A 13,744-nucleotide genomic window follows, 5' to 3' on the forward strand; every position below is an offset into this window, starting at 1 on the left:
TTTAGAATCTATTGGTCTACCGTGCACTTTGAATGGATTCTTTACCCATGCATAATTGTGTCACATTAAGCACTGGTCATTTGGAAAATAACTGCTTCGCCACGTTGTGCAGAACTTCCAAATGTTGACAATATTTTACTGTGAAATATTTCAAAATCGTATTCATGACTGTCACCACCCATCTCCTTAGAGAAGTCTTTAGCTGTTGGGAAGTTTCAAGCTCTTGGTGGTGGATACCAGTTTTTCAAAAATTCCTCATTTTCCCTTGAATGCTCAAATTGTATCATGAGCTACAAATGCTGTCAGCATTTTTCTTGATGTGACAGGCTCACTTCATTTATTTTTGACAAAACATTTGCCAAATATTCAAACCTGAATAAACATAGTTTTGGAAATAAAAAAATGGCCCCCTTTCCATGAAAAACAAAACAGCTTATTCAGCTTGTATCTCCAACAGTTCACCAGCTCCTTTTCCTGGAGGCAACCACAGTACTTTGGCACGCCCACCCACTTTATGGTACTTACTTTATCACCATACAGAACATTTAAAAGATGTATATTCAGGCGTCAAGACAAATATTTCATCAAGGATGGTCTTTAGTGAAACTGACCTTTGTTTACTGTGAATGCAGGATGGTGAAGAACACAGTGGCAGCAGCTTTGCCCGCTCATGCTTTTGTTCCATGAGTGCAGATGTCAACAGAGTGAGGGGGGCAGTAACGTCTTAGTATTTTTATGAAAACAGTTTTGACTTCTTGGACCTTTGGAAAGGGTGTCAGGGCCCCCCAGGGTCTGTGGCCTGTGCTTTGAGAAATGTTACTAAAGAGTTTCTGACAGTCCAAATTTTGCTTCTGATATTTTTATGGTGTGATTTAACGTGTTCCTTTGTTCCTGGTATTTTCTGTAAATAAACTTGATCAGATTAGGTTCGATTTTGTTTTTTTCCTGGCAATGCTCCTTCATATATGGTTGTTTCCTAGAGCCATTAATTTATTACGTGTTGCAAATGGTTATGTTTCAGTTCTCCTGAGGATAAACAAAGGACTGTCAGAACTTTGTTTCTGCTATAACTTACCGTGGATTACCTTTGTTTATTAGCAGGGATTCTTTCTAAAGGAAAATTTCCTCTCACCCAACTATTTGTTATCTGAGATATAGTTTGCATGGGTCTCATGGTACAGGCAGGGTCAATCCTTGTTTATTTTCCCAAATACATAGTGACTTGGTTACCATATATCCTCCCCAAAGGCGGCCAATAAAGTATTCTAGGTTTGTTTTTTGTTTGGTTTTGAATATCATTATGAACTCGTGGATTTAAACTTATTTGACGCGTTTCAATTCAGTGCAGCTAGAATCCTTTCTTGGCCTGCAGGAGCCTCTTCAGTTGCTCCTGAGTTCTTTCGATATGATCTCTGTTGTCCTTGATAGTTTCGTTGTTTTTTTTGTTTGACATGTTCCAGGCTCATCTTGCACATTTTCTGCCAGAAATCACCTCCTTCTCCAGGAAGACCTCCCAGAAGTGGTATTTAGAGACCACAGTCAGAGCTCTGGGCTGCTCGTTACTGTTGATGAGTGATTGTTTCTAGACTTTTTCAGTGGACAAAGCTAGAAAAATGCATATTTTTTAAAGATAAAATGCATCACAAACTCACACTGACACAATTATTCAAATTTAGGACTCATTGATCTTTCCCATTGCTTGCCAATAATCTCAACATAACTTGTTTTATCCCATACTACACAGAAAACAGTCTCAAAGAACAACATAATGCTGCCAATAACTATGATTATGAAAAAGTTAGTTTTGCAACTTTTTAAAAAATGAAAAGTAAGCATTATCATAGTTTAGCTAACTGAATTGGTTACCTTAACACAACGTGTTATTATTGGTGTTTACTGTACATGTAGAGACTTTTTTTTTCTATTTCTGGGAACATCAAATTGGCAGATATTTCACCTGTATTAAATAAATCAATTTATTGAAAGAATCAGTCATACTGATTCTTTCGTTCCTTGCTTTTTTATTATCTAAATGGTTCCTTTTTGATTATTAACATTTTCTATTCTTTATTCATACCTACTCTCTTTTCAATGTTTCAAAACAAAAAACTATTTAGAGGGCAAGGAATTACATTCATATGGCATCATGATTCTTTGGGGTTTTGTTGTTGTTTTTTCCCCAAAATATATTTTTATTGATTTCAGAGAGGGAGGGAGAGGGAGAGAAAGATAGAAACATTAGTGATGAGAGAGAATTATTGATTGGCTTCCTCCTGCACGCCCACTCCTGGGGATGGAGCCCACAACCCGGTTATGTGCCCTTGACCAGAATTGAACCTGGGGCCCTTCAGTCCCCAGGCCAATGCTCTGTCCACTCAGCCAAACTGGCTAGGGCATGATTCTTTGTTTTAAGTGAGTTTGCTATGAAACAATGAATTTCTTTTTAAGAATAGAAATGTCTTTAGCCGAAACCGGTTTGGCTCAGTGGATGGAGCGTCAGCCTGCGGACTGAAGGGTCCCGGGTTTGGTTCCAGTCAGGGGCATGTACCTGGATTGCGGGAACATCCCCAGTAGGAGATGTGCAGGGGGCAGCTGATCGATGTTTCTCTCTCATCGATGTTTCTAGCTCTCTATCTCTCCCCCTTCCTCTCTGTAAAAAATCAATAAAATATATATTTTTTAAAAAGAATAGAAATGTTTACTGTGACACTTTATAACTTAGAAATTTTATTACTATTTTTCTGCTATAACTTACCATGGATTACATTATACAATAGTGTTGATATTTTCTGAAGCATTTATTTCTTGATCTGTGGATATGAGATATAATGATCAAGAAAATTATGTAAATAAGGGAAACTAAAGTGATGACCACTGAAATAAAAACTGATTTATATGTGGAATTCTTTTTTTTTTTTTTTTTGCCTTCAGGTTAAAAAAAATAAATCATGACTGAATCTGCCTCTAGCACAAGTGGTCAAGAGTTTGACGTATTCAGTGTTATGGACTGGAAAGATGGAGTAGGTACATTGCCAGGAAGTGACTTAAAGGTAAGCTGTCTTTATTACGTACAATTTTATGTAATGATAAAAATTAAATCTGAATATATACGCAAACTAAGAATTAAAAACATTAAGCACAATGTTTTATATGATACTTAGACCCTTACAATAAACTCTCAAGACAGTTGGACATGCTTGTGGTTTGGCAGAAGCCTTTGTCCCTTGGGGTAGAGACTAAGGAATGTTTCGGCCGCATGTGCTCATTTTGCAGATTGTAAGTTATAGCTTCGAGGAGGATCATCTCAGGTTTGACTCTCATTATGACCAATAAATGTGGCAGTGGGAGGTTAGAAACCCTGGCATATATTTTGTAGTAATGGGCTTTATAAATTTAAGTAACCACACTTCCTGGGCCCTACTGTTCTCATTTAAAAACTGGATAATGTGAAAATATTGAATAAATAGAATGATTTACCTCCCTTAAATTATGTATACTGTAAATATGGATTTTATATAATCACTTGTTCAAAATTACTGGTTCTCCCTGTACACCAGGCTGCTTTTGTATGGATGAGAACTCTTTTCAGAGAGTGATTCCTTCATGTGCTCCTTTTCTAGGTGCTCACCATGCTCCTTTCCCCCAGACCCTTAGAGCCCTCTCAGGGACCACATCTGCTGCCCCATGAAACATGGTTATGCAAGCCACCTGAGAAGTCAGCCGCCCTCACCTCTCATTTCAAATTTGCTTTTGCTCTGATCCTATCTCTGGGACCTTGAACCTGTCTGTGGCCTTTTGGACTTTGTGTCTGTAGTTGGTCACTCAGATGTTTGAACTTCCAGTCTCCCTAACAGGCTGTTAGCTCGCTTACCTCTCCAATGCTTGGTGTTCTGTACTGTCTTGAATAGAATTTCCTGCCCCCTAATATTGGCTTCTTATAATCCAATCCCTTTTCGCTGCCAAACCTGCCCTCGTTCATTCTCGGTGGTGAGATTTAGAACTGTTATTTAAGGAAGCATACTTAGATTTTAGTTGGGTTAGGTTTAAAGAAATAAGTGCAGTGTGCCAATGTACCTTTCTGAGTTTAGCTGAACAGAAATATACGAGTGAGGTTTAGTGACATCTGAAGAGGAGATTTGGTTTTAGTTTTAGGCTGTGTGACCTTGAACAAGTCGGTTGGTCTTTTTGGGCCAGTTTCCTTTTTGGTAAAATAAGGAATTAAATAAACACTAAAAATTTTATCTGCTCTTAACATTATTCAACTGTTCATCTGGATTAGAGACATTGGAAGTAGAGTACTGGGATTTTTGAGAAAGAAGGAACGGTGTCTCAGACTCTGAAAACATCAGCCACATATTAGCTACCTGAACCTTGTCAAGTTATTTAAAGCCCCTGTTTCCGAATCTTTATCTGTGAAATGGAAATAGGGGATCTATGTCTTAAGGTGGTTATGAGGTGGTTGAAAAAAATATCTATAATAATAAAAGTGTAAAATGCTAATTAGACCAGACAGCCAAAGGACCTTCTGGACGTCATTCCGGACGTCTTTCCGGATGAAGCCGTGGCAGTGGGGGCCGAGGCAAAGGTGATTAGGGGTGATGAGGCAGGCAGGCAAGTAGTTAGGGGTGATGAGGCAGGCAGACAGGTGAGTGGTGAGGAGCCAGTGGTCCCGGATTGTGAGAGGGTGCAGGCCCCCTTCCTGAGGGACCCCCTCCTCCTGTGCATGAATTTCGTGCACCAGGCCTCTAGTGTATATAGAAAAGTCTTAAATTGTAGCTATTCAGGCTTTGTGTTATGTTGTGTAACTGCCCTGCCCCCCTCGCTTTTTCATTGCTGCATCCTCTTGTACATTTTAATCCCTTCTGAGTAGCTTTTTTGGGTGTCAGATAGATGACAAAATTTGTAACTTTTGTTTGGTTAGTTTTAACAATGGAGTATAATTTCCATCCCTAAGAAATTTAGATTGCCCGAGGTTTTCTAAGCAATGGATTTTAGGAATAGTAAATAACCCATTACTTTTATTAAAGCAAGCAGATAATTTCGCCATTTAGTGGGTTTTATAATCTGGGTTATTTGATTTTACTTTTAGGCTCACCTAATTGGACAGTTGTCATGTATTCAGTTCACTTCATGCAGTATGGATAATTTGATGTCCATTAAAAAAATAATTTAAAAACTGATTTTCTACCTTTCTACCCTTTCCATCTATGGAGATTCAGAGGCTAGCTAATCGATTATATTGCTTAGGATTTGTAATTCACTTGCTCCTTCTATTAAAATTCGAGTTGCTTAAGAGATCTGATTGAGAAATTAATTTTTCACAAATGTAAGATATTAGAAAGAACTTTAAATAAATCACGAAATCTACTCTCTCAGATCATGCTTTGCCTGTTTGAAACATTAGCGTTGCTTAATGTATTCTTTTAAAACGTAAATTAGTCTTTGTAGGTTAATATCTCAGGGCCAGCCCTGAGAACAGGCAGGTAGTGAGTGGTATGGGAAGATGTATGGTAGGGCTCCCTTTCCCTAAAGCAATTTCTCTACCTGAGCTTCTCATGCTGTCTGAAATTTATCCGCAGAGAATTATTCCTCTGGGCCATACGAATTTAGTCTTTCAGAGTCCCTGAGTAACATGCAGATACACTCCTGAGAGCGATAGCATCTTATCTAGGAAGAAAAGTTGCCATTTAACCGAGAGCAGGACCTAGCAGCAGCAATGCAGAAGCCCCACTGGAAAACTTCCCACACTCCTGGTGCACAATTGGCCTTGCCTTGGTTAGTGTTCAGACCAGTTTAGTTAGCAAATATCCTTGCGCTTAAAGCAGATTGGTAAGTAGAACTCAGATTTCAGCATTAAAAGTCATAAAACAAAAATAGGAATCTCAGGAGTGCCTTTTAATGATCTGTCATTTAAGATAGGCAAAAGTGGGCAAAGACCCTTTGCCTTAACTTGCAAAATAGAGACTTGAATCAATTAAAGGCAATTCAAGCCAAGACAAATAAACAGAACCTTTGCTACTCTTTATATATTTTAGAAGTAATTGTTTCTGATTGACCTGGATATATCATACCCACTTACAGAAAATGTTCAGCGTCAGCTGATGTGCTCGATTTGCTTTAATAAAGCGCTCTGTAAAGTTTATAATTTTGATATTCTTGGTTAGAATAGAATGACTATTTTCACATTGCTTTTTAGACTTCTAGGTTAAAAGAAATAATAACTTCAAAAAACAAAAAAGAAATAAAATTGGTTATTTCAAGTTTTCATGATTCTAAAACTATTCATTAACAACTTCCAAACCTGTTTTGTTGGGGAAGATGTCAGTCTCTCTGGAATTCTGCCTGTGGAGCCCAGTCCTGTTAACAGCACCTAACAAGCTGTGTGGTCCAACACTTTGTACAGCAATAGTAATATTGTAGAAGACACCATAAATCCAAATTGAGAAGCCAGAAAAAAAATTGATTCCTGTGTCTTTGCATATGATAAAATACATTAAGAACACTTTGAGGTTAATTTTTGAGATAAAGTAACTGGTTACAGTAGATGTTCTTTACTCTTCAGGGTTATAGGATGCCTCTGAAAATACGATGAATCTTATGAGCCCTATCCCCAGAAAAGTATATCTGTGCCAATCTCCTAATTATGCATATACTTCATTGGACTCATTGACCCCTAAAGTCCATCCATCCACAGATCCCTAGCTCACAACTGTTTCCTTAAATGCCATTGCATCTTTACTGTGCTTAAACTATAGATCAGTTATAGGCATTAAATGTTAGGAGAAGGAAAAGATTATTGGGGTTAAATGTTGTATTGTGGGATTATTTCCTTTTAACTTTGAAAGTATTTGAGCCTAAAGCTTCCAGGGGTCATAAGTCTGAATTTCTATTTGAAGACTCCACTTAGTGGTGCTCTTGTTCTAGGTGTTTGAATTGCAGGGTGGTTTGTAGTTTAGCAGCAATTTGGACATTTACGCCCAGGAGACTTTCTTTGTAATGTTGTAAGTGTTTGGTGCTATTTGTCCCATTTTGTAACTGTCAGATAAATATAAATTAACATCAACACACAATAAAAGTGAAAATTGCTTTCCTGGATTGAATTATAAGGTTTATGCCTGTTTTGTGTGTGTGTTTTAAATTTTTTCATTAGAATTGTTATTCTATCCTATTCTTTAATATCACTAATTAATAATCATTATATGGCTTGTTTTTTCTACTCTTGCCCAGTAGATGGTACTGTCAGCTTTATTTTGAAATATTCTGTTTTTAGACTTGATCATTTTAAAATTAATTTCCCCCAAAAAAGTAATTTTTAGGTCTTTTTCATCCAGTTAACTTTTTGGGATTTCTTAGACTGACATTTGTAGATGAACACACTACCTAGAGTATACACATTATCTAGAAATTTGTGTCTGAAATATGTAGTAGGGAGAAGACTACTTTCATTTTCCTAAACTATTTCAAAGTGTTCAGTCTGGAAAGCATTTAATGATTGTGGACTATGTGCAGAAAGTAATTTAAGGTGCTATCTTCACCTGGTGGAAGGAATAAGATTTTTCTGACTTGAGTCTAAATCTAGTTTGGTAAAATACACACTCTACAGGCATGTTGACCAAATCGATTGTTTGGATTCGGAAATGGAAGGCCTTTTTAAAGTACTATGTATGCTCATGTATATTTCTGTGAAAAAAGTCTAAAAATTTTAAGCAAAAGGTTTTATTATCCCTTTGAATTTTAGCTTTCATGCTCTTCATCACTTATTAAAATAAGTAGATCCCTAATGTCATTCTGTTTTATGGGAAAACAGAAGGAATACAGAAAACTTTGAACTTCATGAACGAGAGTAAATCTAGCTGTTTCAAAGAGGATGGGGCCCCTTCAGCCTTTAACACACACACACACACACACACACACACACTACGGCCAGGCTATTACAGAAACATACTATTTGAAGCTTGCCATGCAGAGAGAGGAAGTTTTCAAAACTTGGACTCAAAACGTCCCTGAAATCAAATGCCCTTACTTTTTAGAAAAACATTTATTTATTATATTGATTAAGATGACACTGATCAACATGAACAAATAGGTTTCATGTGTGAGTTTCTATGTTACATGGTGCAAATGCCCTTACTTTTTAGTGATAAAATTGGCCTGGAGCTAGGAGACTCCTTCATAGATACTGCCAGCTATTTTGGAAGACTAGAGGGAAATGTAACGGAGAACCCAGAGAGTAGTGAAAGAAAGAGGAAGTGACCCTTGCTTCCACCTTCCTCCTTCACATCCTGGGATGTAATGACATGGATATGCCAGTGATAATTTCTGGAACAGAGATACTCCTTTTCCCTGAACTAGGTGAGGCCAACTTATTCCTGGGAAAGCAGTAATTTTTATTATCAAATAAGCTGTAATATAAGAATAGAAGTCTTAGCAAAAAAAATGGTGTTTGAAATTGCAGGCCATATAAGTGAGCTGGCTACTTTACAGGACGGTGCAGGTTGGTTGTTTATGTCCTTAAGAAGTACCTTGCTGCTTTCTTCTATTCCCCTTCTCCAAATTCCAAAATTAGTAACATGCAAATGATTTAATATCAGTAGAAAGCTTATTTAGATATAATAAAAGGATAATATGCTAATTAGACCAGACGTCCTTCTGACAACTTTCCAGACAAAGCCAGGGCAGGGAGGGAAGCCCGGGTCCCGGGTGCCAGAGGGAAGCCAGTACCAGCAGCGGGGGGTAAGGAAGGCCTACTCTTGTACGAATTTCATGCATCAGGCCTCTAGTCCAGATATAATTGTTTTAATTAATTTTTAACACATAATTTTTTTCTTAAGGACTATATAGGCCAGCCCTTAAGTTACTGTTTTCTGAACACTTTTGTAAATTTTGCCTCTTTCTCTACCATGTTGTCACTAGTTTCGAGTAAATGAATTTGGAGCCCTGGAAGTTATAACAGATGAGAGTGAGATGGAAAATGTTAAAAAGGCAACGGCTACCACAACTTGGATGGTGCCAACTGCTCAAGAAGGTAAGAATGGGTGCTCTGTATTGCCATTTCTTTCTTTTGAAAGTTTCAAAGTAAGAATATCTCAGGTTTTATTGTAGGCTGGAACCTTGAAAATTCTGGGTGATCTTCATGTCACATGTGCTTAGGTAAATTTCTGTAACGAAGCTGATGTGGAACTAGCTTTTATATTTTAAAATAACCATTAACTGTCTTCTCTCCTAATGCCAGATCTGTAATAGCACCAGGTTAATTGGAAATTATCCAGTAAATCCATGTAATAGCCTACCCAGGTGATTTAGCCAAAAGCCTGCCACTTTTTTCTCATCTGCTCCGATGGTTGTAACTAACACCTATATGCTGATGACTCCTAAATCTATATCTCCAGCCCCGACCTCTCCCCCGAGCTCCAGGCCCGTATTTCCACCTGCCTACTGGACATCTCCACCCGGATGTCCCACAGGTACCTCAAACGCCACGTCTGAAATGCGATTCATTTTCTATTTCTTTCTCCCCTCCCCGCCAAACCTGCCTTTCTTCTATAACACATAGTTCAGTTGGTGGTAACACCAACTACCCAGTTCAAGCCAGAAATCTAGGAGTCATCCTGAGTGTGTTTCCCCCCAGCCCCATAGCCTGTTACTTAATCCTCTTGGTTTTTTATTTCCTAAATATGTCTCAGATCTGGCCTTTTCTATCTATTGTCACTGCCACTGGCTTAATTTAGGTCCTTACCAACTCTCGCCTGAACTAGTGCAGACACCTCCTGAAGAATCATTCTGCTTCTAATTTCGCCCAGTTTATCCTGTATACTGAACTTAGAGGAACTTGTGTAGATTGCTTCTCTGACGCTTCACCAATTCTTTTTATCTCTAGCAAAACACACAGAGATCTGGGTGGCCTGCACCCACCTGCTCGCTTTATCTCTTTGCTTTCTGTTCTGTTCTTTGTACTTTGTGTTCTGGCAGTGCCAGTGGCACTGAGCTACCTGTAATTCTGCCAGCACATCCTGTGGCTTCATGCATCCTTGCCTTCGCTCATGCTGTTTCTTCTGGCTGGGATACTGTTTCTCACTTTGTCCAGTTGGTAAATTCCTCTTTGGCTTTTAAAACCCTGTTGAGGTTTTATATCAGAAAATCCTCCCCTGAGCTCACCCCAGGCCGATCGACTCACGTCTTCCTTGTACTACTTCTGGAACCTGTTTGTGCTTCAGTTACTGCATGTGTCCCTTCTTATTACAAATACTGGTTCTCTTGCCCGTCCTCTCTTCTAGACTGTGAGTTCTCTTGGGTGAGGGCTGTACTGTCATTTCCAGTGCCTAGCTTAAATTGGTGCCTGATAAATGTTTGCTGAATGAATGATTAGCCTAATGATTCAGGCGAAAGGAAATGTGCGTTCCTAAACAATTTGGATAATTGTGATTCAGGAGATCTGCTGCATTAAAAGTAAGACAGAGAGACATTGATGTAACCAATTTAGTAAAACAAAATTACTCATCAAAATGTAATAAACATGAAATAAGATAGATAACCCTTTTTAAATTTTGTCAAAGACACATCTATAAAATAGGATTGTAAAGATTGACGGTTTAATTTTCTGAATTTAGTGACTAATGAAATTTTCTTCATTTTACTTCAAACGCTGTAGAAAAAGCCTTGGACAAGCATTTTTCTGCAGAATTGTTTTGTTATGTAAATGATTTGAGTGATTTCTGCCAAACTTATCCTCTTCTCTCTCCCAAATCCTAGAGTTTGATCATTCATTCATTCAACAAACATTCTTTTATTGTGTTGCTAACAAAATTATTAGAAGAAAAAGTTTAAGTATATTTTGGAATGTGTTCTGTCATGGTTTTAAATTTTTTTCTCTTCTTTCCATCTTCTAGTTTTTTCAGAGAAGACTGGGATGCCCTTCAGGTTGAAGGAGTCAGTAAAAGTAGAAGGGCTTCCGTTCTGTGAGAACTGTTGTCAGTATGGCAACGTAGATGAATGTCTTTCTGGAGGAAACTATTGCAGCCAGAATTGTACTCGGCATATCAAAGACAAGTAGGTTTTTGTTCCATTCCATCTGCAGAATGGGTTTTAGAGTCCATGGTCATGGCTCTCTGACCTCTGTCACCCTTTCATGCCCTTTCTTTTTTCCAAGATGTTTCCTGTAGAAACACATGGATCTCCATCTCATTACTCAACCCGGTGACCTCAGTCATGTCTGATCTGAGTTTTATTGCCTGTGTTTTACCTGCAGTACAACTTCTGCCTCTTTCTTTAGCCATTTGTTTACACGAATTTGATTGTTTCTCAGCTCAAAGTATTTAAAGTTCTCTGGGTCACATACATATTTTGATGATACTGATGTTTATTGAAACACAGTTTTGTTTAGATTTGGAGGGTTCTTAGGTAACTCAGCTAAAACTCTACAAATGGAATAAAGCTGATTGGAAATCAACTGAATGAAGACCATAGTGAGTAATGTAATGAATTATGTTACTGCTGATATCAGGGAAGACTAAGAAATACAAGACAGGGACATCAGCTGTGACTGACAGTGGTATGACTTTGTCATTTGGGGGTTATCTGACAGAATTCAGCATATTACCAAGGAGATGTATTTCTTGCATATAATTGTATGCTGTAAATAAATGACTTGACATTTATATTTCACTGGAGTTTCCCATGTATTTTAATTAGCACAGTCTTGTGAATTGTCTGTTTTTGTTGGCCAACTGGTATTTTACAAAGTTACACTTGGCCTTTTTCATTTGGACTTGTTATTCTTAATAATTGATAAATCCTAGTTTTAAAGTTGCCCTGAAGACTAAAATATCTTTGAATAATTGATTCTTTTTTTAAAAAAATTGATTTCAGATAGGAAGGGAGAGGGAGAGAGAGAGAAATAATGATGAGAGAGAATTATTGATTGTCTGCCTCCTGCATGCCCCCTGCTGGGGATCTAGCCCACAACCAGGCATGTGCCCTTGACCAAAATCAAACCCAGGACCCTTCAGTCTGCAGGCCAATGCTCTATCCACTGAGCCAAACCAGCTAGGGCAATAATTGATTGTTTTATTAGTATGGGTTGCAGATGTGAAAGACAAATTATTTTAAACTTGTGAGACTCTGTTTTACATATAGTGCTGGTCTCCTTTTGAAATTAACATAGAAGCTAATTTCCACTTTCTAACTTTGACGGTGTCACAATACATGATAATGGTTTGACATGTTCCCTATCTATGATATTCTAATGTCTACACACTTATCCTGGTGGTTAACTATTTTTCCTTTGGCGGGTGATGTTTTAAAAGAATTTGCACTGATACTCACCGTGTAGATGTTTGATAGGTATTGTTTCCTGTCATTATTTTGGGTTTACAAGCAGCAGAGATCAGAAGGAGGAAAGGGACCTAGGAGAAGACAACGAGGAAGAAGACCCTAAGTGCAGTCGGAAGAAAAAACCAAAGCTATCCCTGAAAGCCGACTCCAAGGAGGATGCAGAAGAGAGAGACGACGAAATGGTTAATATCTCTTATGGGAATACGGGGGTGTTTCCTAAGTGGGTAGCACCATGGTCCAAGGCACTAGCTCTACAGCTAGTTACCGACTTCAAGTGCTGCTTCGGCGGCTCTCTGTGTTACCATCAGCACGTTATCTACCTACTCTCTCTTTGTTGCTGTCCTCATCTCAAAAATGGGAATTGTAAATAATATACCCCTTTCTTAGGGTGAAGAAGTAGGAATTTCTGTGCTTATTGCTGGAGAGAAAGAGGCAACAGTAGACCTTCAGTTTTGGCAGTGAACCTTTAGTTTCTTTGAATAGCAAGATCCCAGTCCCATTTTAGTAAATTGCAGACAGATCTCATAAAAACTATGTGACTAGATAGAAAATGGCACATCAGTGTCAGGTATATTTAGGGAGAACTAATTCAGAGTATGCGAATTAAAACATAAATGTCTTATTCCTAAAGTATATATTAATGGTTCTTAGGAAAAGAGAACTTTAAGGTCTTGAGGCATTTTCCTTAAGGTCAACTTTGAACAACTTTTATTTGCTAGTCACTACTCTAGGAGCTGAGAATACAGGATGAGCAGGACAGCAAGCAGCGGGACAGGTCTCTACTCACGGGGACATTACATTCTTAGTAAGGGAACATATAATAAAATAAATAAGAAATGTCAGCCTGTGATAAGTGCTTTGCTGAGAATTACAATAGGGCTTGAGGATTGGCTGTTTTAAGTTGGGTTGTCAAGGAGGCCTCCCAGAGAAGGTGCATGAACAATGTGATCTGAATACTAAGAAGGAGTCAGCTTGGTAAAGTTAGGAGTGAGGAGCCCTCTGGGAAGTGGAGCAGCTTAAGGAAAAGTTCCTACAGTAATGTGCAGCATGCTTTGTTTGAGGAAATAAAAGGAGACAATACAGTTGAGAGTGGAGTCAGGTGAAGCTGAAGAGGTCCAGGCCATGGAGGGCTTTATGGTATACCAGAGTAATGGGCTTTATGGTATACCAGAGTAATGGGTTTTCATTGTATTTTGGGTGTGATGGGAAACCATTGGAAAGTTAAAGGCAAGGAAACACTGTGATATAATTTATGTTTTAAAATGATCACTCTAGCTTTGCCAGGTGAGAGCAAAAGTGGAATGAGGGAAACCAGTTAGGATTTTGTTGTAGTAGACCAGCTAAGAGGGCTCTCTAAGATAGAAGAGGGGATTTGGGATCTGTTCGAGATAGGTTGGCTGGTGTGTGAGGGAAA

At 38.3% G+C, this 13,744-nt stretch overlaps 1 protein-coding gene across 4 annotated transcripts in view; it reads left to right on the forward strand.

Moving 5' to 3' along the window:
- Window positions 1–13,744, forward strand: part of L3MBTL3 (l(3)mbt-like 3 (Drosophila)) — a 93,961-nt gene that overhangs the window by 23,531 nt on the left and 56,686 nt on the right. For 2 of the 4 annotated variants that reach the window (XM_015557832.1, XM_015557833.1), the window contains exons 3-7: window positions 2,932–3,050; window positions 8,914–9,025; window positions 9,390–9,464; window positions 10,887–11,046; window positions 12,374–12,512. In XM_015557832.1, coding sequence (XP_015413318.1) covers window positions 2,949–3,050; window positions 8,914–9,025; window positions 9,390–9,464; window positions 10,887–11,046; window positions 12,374–12,512 — 588 coding nt within the window. In that variant the 5' untranslated portion in view covers window positions 2,932–2,948. The remainder of the gene's footprint in view (window positions 1–2,931; window positions 3,051–8,913; window positions 9,026–9,389; window positions 9,465–10,886; window positions 11,047–12,373; window positions 12,513–13,744) is intronic. The other 2 variants (XM_015557834.1, XM_015557835.1) reach the window with 2 other exon arrangements.

The sequence above is a fragment of the Myotis davidii genome, unplaced genomic scaffold (assembly GCF_000327345.1).
Source record: "Myotis davidii unplaced genomic scaffold, ASM32734v1 scaffold147, whole genome shotgun sequence".
Taxonomy (NCBI): Eukaryota; Metazoa; Chordata; class Mammalia; order Chiroptera; family Vespertilionidae; genus Myotis; species Myotis davidii.